At 38.5% G+C, this 5,877-nt stretch overlaps 1 protein-coding gene across 1 annotated transcript in view; it reads left to right on the top strand.

The window, feature by feature from the left end:
• The window catches only part of LOC105291360 (myosin-8), a 26,796-nt gene that overhangs the window by 18,894 nt on the left and 2,025 nt on the right, over positions 1-5,877 (top strand). The window contains exons 13-21 of the mRNA XM_023529946.1: positions 11-90; positions 1,576-1,759; positions 1,842-2,007; positions 2,105-2,229; positions 2,918-3,226; positions 3,495-3,698; positions 4,668-4,793; positions 4,884-5,054; positions 5,240-5,344. Coding sequence (XP_023385714.1) covers positions 11-90; positions 1,576-1,759; positions 1,842-2,007; positions 2,105-2,229; positions 2,918-3,226; positions 3,495-3,698; positions 4,668-4,793; positions 4,884-5,054; positions 5,240-5,344 — 1,470 coding nt within the window. The remainder of the gene's footprint in view (positions 1-10; positions 91-1,575; positions 1,760-1,841; positions 2,008-2,104; positions 2,230-2,917; positions 3,227-3,494; positions 3,699-4,667; positions 4,794-4,883; positions 5,055-5,239; positions 5,345-5,877) is intronic.

Below are 5,877 nucleotides of genomic sequence, written 5' to 3'. Positions count from 1 at the left end.
GCTGTCCAAGGCCAACAGCGAGGTCGCCCAGTGGAGGACCAAATATGAGACAGACGCCATCCAGCGCACAGAGGAGCTGGAGGAGGCCAAGTATGTACTATATACTCTGGGGGAAGAAAATGACATGGTTTCTTAGCTGTCCAACTCAGCAACTTCCAGAAGCAGCTGTGATGGCATTGATGATGGTGATATAATAATAGCAGAAGTTAACATTTACAGAGTACACACTGTGTGTCAAGTACTACATATACATTAGCTTGTTTAGCCTTTGTAGCAACATTATGTTGGTATTATTATTCATATCCCTATTTACAGATGAGGAAATTGAAGCTGTGAGAGGTTAATCAACTAACGAACAACATATGATTAAAAAATGGTACAGCTGGGATTAGAACCAGATATTGTGAATCCAGAGCCCACTTTATACATTGCAGTAGAAAGAGATGGCTCTTAAAACTCATGTTAGAGGTCATCAAACAATACAAAATGTCCAGGATTGTTCTAAATCAAGTAAAGCCTTAGTCTGTGTACACACCAAAGGGGACCTCCAAGTAGATTTTTTTTGGACATCTTAAAAAGAAGTAAAGCTTTCAGCACAATGTCCAATCTCAGAACAAGATGAAGAAAATTGTGGAACATCCATTTGATACAATTTTATACAGAAATTAAATATAATTAATATGGGGAAATATTTATGATAGACAATAATTTTTAAGCAATGTACACATTAGCATATACCATATAATTTTATTATGTATAAATATGTATAAATACAAATAAGACTAGGAGAAAATGCACCACATTAAAATGGTTATCTCTGAGTGGGGGCACAACACAAGGTTTTTTTTCTTTGTTTTTATATATCACCCCCATGTTCTACAGTGAACATGTATTATGTAATCAGAAAAAAATATATGTTTTAAAACTGAGATTTTTCTTTATCTTAAGGATGTATAGTTGGCACACAATTGGGAATGAAGAATATAGGTAATTCAGAAGTGAAAAAAACTTGTCTTTGCTTAAACTGTATGAATTATCCTAACTTATCCATTAATTTCTTTCTCCAGAGAGATAGTCTAAATATGTACAATTAGAAGAAATTGGCTATTTTTCTCTAGAGAAAAAGTACATAAAATAAAATGGAAAGTCTGAGAAAGCAAATTAATATGCTCAATATACTTTTATCCAATAAAGTAGTTAGCTTTGAATCCTTTTTCAAATGAGATGAGATATATAAATCAATCAATAAAATTGTCCTGGCCACACATTCTCCACAAGCATATTCAATCAGAAGTCCTGAAAATTCTGATTTACCTGTATGGTAAGACACATACAATGGAGCACTAGCAGTAGCCACTAAGAATTCAATAACATACCAAGGACTTGAATCCAATTGTTTACCACTTTGGACCTTTTCGTACAGTTCATCAATCTAGGAAGCAGTTCTGGCAACCAGTTTTGAAAACCACGTTATTTGCCATTATGGAAAATGGACTGTGGAAGGGGTCCAAGAAGGTTATCACTTCCCCCTGTTCTTGACCGCGACTCTCCTTAGCAACCTGGCTAACTTTTCAGGAAGAAGTTGGCCCAGCGTCTGCAGGAAGCTGAGGAACACGTAGAAGCCGTGAATGCCAAATGTGCCTCCCTTGAGAAGACCAAGCAGCGGCTCCAGAATGAAGTGGAGGATCTCATGCTTGATGTGGAAAGAACAAATGCTGCCTGCGCAGCTCTTGATAAGAAGCAAAGGAACTTTGACAAGGTGGCCCAGCCTGCTTACATTCTCAGTGTTTTACTTGGTCTCCCTTTCTCCTTGTATCTGCTGATGATTTACTGCTTTTCAGGTCTTATCAGAATGGAAACAGAAGTATGAGGAAACTCAGGCTGAACTTGAGGCTTCCCAGAAGGAGTCCCGTTCTCTCAGCACTGAGTTGTTCAAGGTGAAGAATGCCTATGAGGAATCTCTGGATCAACTTGAAACACTAAGGAGAGAAAATAAGAACTTGCAGCGTGAGTCCTCTTGAACCTCCCTACCACACACAGCCTTGCATGGACCTTCCCATGTTGCCATCGGCTAACCACTTCTCCCTTACCTGTTCACCCACAGAGGAGATTTCTGACCTTACTGAGCAGATTGCTGAGGGTGGGAAGCAAATCCATGAATTGGAGAAAATAAAGAAGCAAGTGGAACAAGAGAAATGTGACATTCAGGCTGCCTTAGAGGAAGCAGAGGTATATGTTTTCAGGTAGTGGGAGGTTGGGGGATAAAAGACAAACCAGTGAAACACTCAAAGTGAGCAATGATACTGTAAAGTGGACACATTAGTACATAGCTGGTGAGAAGCTGATCCTATCACGTTTATGAAAAGCAATTTGGCAATAGTAATCAAAAGCCTTAAACATGTAAATACTATAACCCATCGATTCTAAAAAAACTATCCCAAGAAAATAATATTAAATGGAAGCAAAGCTGTAAGAACAAAATTAAGAAAATTATGGAACATCCATATGATGCGATATTTAAGAGATTTTATACATGTATTATGTAATCAAAAAATGTTTTGATTACATATATGTTTTAAAACAGAGTTTCTACAGCAGGAATTTGAATATCACACATGAACATTGTATTTATAAAACAGATTAATAGTTCATGTTTACTAAAGTTTAATCATATAATTAATCATGAATAATATTTGTATAGCACTTTATACTTTACAAAGCACCTTTATTATACAGCTGACCCATAGAATCCATCACTAAATAAACAAAAGAATGATTTACCTAGCAGGCTCCTAAAACTATTGTATTGTGCTTTGTAATATTACATAAACTGATATAATGAAAGTTTGACTCACAAGGAATATACTCCTAATATTCAACTTATTTTCCATTATTAATTGATCACTGTTTTGTTGAGGCATCACTTGAACATCAAGAGGGAAAGATCCTGCGCATCCAGCTGGAGCTGAACCAAGTCAAGTCTGAAATTGACAGGAAAATTGCTGAAAAGGATGAGGAAATTGACCAGCTAAAGAGAAACCACGTTAGAGTCGTGGAGTCGATGCAGACCATGCTGGATGCTGAGATCAGGAGCAGGAATGATGCCATCAGGCTCAAGAAGAAGATGGAGGGAGATCTGAATGAAATGGAAATCCAGCTGAACCACGCCAACCGCGTGGCTGCTGAGGCCCTGAGGAACTACAGAAATACCCAAGGGATCCTGAAGGTAAATGAGTCCACATTTAACCATTCAGATAATTCAGGCAAGTTACCTGTTTTCCGTTCCTCGAAACACCTTCTTTGTTAAACCACCCATTTTTTTTCTTTTAGCAAATTATATAGCTCACCTGAACTGGTGCCATCACCATTTTCATGATCCTTCAAATGACAGACCTGTCATTTCCTGTTCCTGGCACCAGTCTTTTCTTCCAGTTCATTTCCAGAGATGTTCATATCCTTTTCAGAGTGTCTAAGGACTTTTTTTTACTTAACAGGATACCCAGCTACACCTGGATGATGCTCTCCGGGGCCAGGAGGACCTGAAGGAGCAGCTGATGATGGTGGAGCGCAGAGCCAACCTGCTGCAGGCTGAGGTGGAGGAGCTACGGGCATCTCTGGAGCAGACTGAGAGGAGCAGGAAAATTGCAGAACAGGAGCTCCTAGATGCCAGCGAGCGTGTCCAGCTCCTGCACACCCAGGTGGGACCCTCACATCAAACAAATGCTTGTGTATTGTTAAGTAGTGAATCAGAATTATAATATAAAAGTACTCCATTTTTATAAGTATATTAAAAAGGATAGGGGATATGCTCTAAAATATTAATTGTGGTTATCTTGGGATCTGGGGTTATAAGTGTTTTTATGTGTGTGTTCCTATTTGTCTTTTTTAGATTTTTCTACCAAAAAAAAGAGGGTATTACTTTTTTATTTAAAAATCAAATTGGTTTTTAAATTAAATTGATTCTTTATTTTGAAAACCATGATTTGGACCATACCTAAACAAAGATATTTGTTGACTCCAAAATCTGAAAACGTTCCATGCAGTGTTTCCCATCAGGGGCACTTCAGTATTTGGCCTTGTTTTGCTTACTGTCCCTGTGCCTTGCAAGACAGTTAGCATTCCTGATTTGCCCAGACATTAAAAGCAGGAGCAACCCTTAGTCATTTTGACAACCAAACATTTCCAAATACCCATAGAGATAGTAGTGATTCCCTTTAAGAATCACTGGGTTGAAATTTTAAGAAAATGTTTTCATAAGACTAATTCAGCATTCGCCAAGGAACCAAAGCATAAAAGTTCACAGAGAATAGATTCCTTCTAATTGAAAAACTCCTAGTGCCTTTTCACAAAAAGTATCTATTCTTTCCTAATGTTTCCAACCTTTTTAAAGATAGAATATTAGTGATGTTCAGTTGAAATATAATTGAGACATCAATTAATTGATATAGGTATTCTTAAACCTCGGAAGTCCTTATTCATAAATGAGATGGGACTTGAGGCAATGGTGGGGGGTTCCAATCTTGCAAATAGTTATTTTGCACTGAACAAATATTTAAAGTTTAGTGAAATGTTCCCATTAGTCCCTTGTATGAACCAACAAGATATCTGTAAAGTCCAAAGAGAGCAAACTGCAAATCTTGCAAATTTCCACTGACTTTTTTTAACAGAATACAAGCTTGATCAACACCAAAAAGAAATTGGAAAACGATGTTTCACAACTCCAGAGTGAAGTGGAAGAAGTAGTTCAAGAGTCACGCAATGCAGAAGAGAAAGCCAAGAAGGCCATTACTGATGTGAGCAAGATGAGCCTTTGTTTTACTGATATGTGTGTGCCACCCACCACTACCAGGTTTCCTTATTTTCTTGATTTATTTGCTAATTAGGCAGCCATGATGGCCGAGGAGCTGAAGAAGGAGCAGGACACCAGCGCCCACCTGGAGCGGATGAAGAAGAACCTGGAGCAGACAGTGAAGGACCTGCAGCACCGTCTGGATGAGGCTGAGCAGCTGGCCCTGAAGGGCGGGAAGAAGCAGATCCAGAAACTGGAGGCCAGAGTGTGTATCTCAAGCTCTCCACATCTGGGAAGGAGAAAACGGCACTCCTTCTATCCCTCTTTTTTCCTACATAGTGACTCCCATCTTTGTCCTGGGGCTGGAGACATCACCCACTATCTTCAGTAGATTCTGGGCTAATTGATATCCTCCAAGATTAATTTTATAAGCATCTTTTTTGGTTGCAGGTACGTGAGCTTGAAGGAGAGGTTGAAAATGAACAAAAACGCAATGTTGAGGCTGTTAAAGGTTTGCGGAAACATGAGAGAAGAGTAAAGGAACTCACCTACCAGGTAAGGAAATAGCCTTTCTAGACTATCCAGACTCTTGCCCAATGGGAAATTGAACAATTTATGTGATACCAATACACATTAATTTGGTACATAAAAGGAGCAAATGACACAGTTGCTTATCACAGACCTATACAAAGCTTAGAAAATCAGGAAGGCCTTTAAAAAACAGCATGAGAGAGAAAAGAATACAAGTTTTAAAGCCAGATAAACTGGGTATTAGCCCTAATTTGGCCTCTCTTATTTTTTAAACTTGGGTAGATTACTTAATACTCTACACCTTAGTTTCATCACCTATAAAATAGAATAACAACATCTCTCCAGGGTAAGAAGGTAAGGGCGAGAGAAGATGTGTATAATTACCTAATACAGTGCCTCCACATAGTGGACATTTAACAAAAGTAGTAACTGTATTTACTATGAAGGAAGCCTCAGAGTTGACCGAGTTTACCCCAGGCCCACCATCATACCAAAGTGACCTATTTTACCACCCAGAGTAGGCTTATTTCATTGGGTTAGTACAGATCTTTTTTTTT

Source organism: Pteropus vampyrus, unplaced genomic scaffold (genome assembly GCF_000151845.1).
Source record: "Pteropus vampyrus isolate Shadow unplaced genomic scaffold, Pvam_2.0 Scaffold44, whole genome shotgun sequence".
Taxonomy (NCBI): domain Eukaryota; kingdom Metazoa; phylum Chordata; class Mammalia; order Chiroptera; family Pteropodidae; genus Pteropus; species Pteropus vampyrus.
Note: the sequence above shows the minus strand (reverse complement) of the source record. Positions and strands in the feature narration are given on the sequence as shown.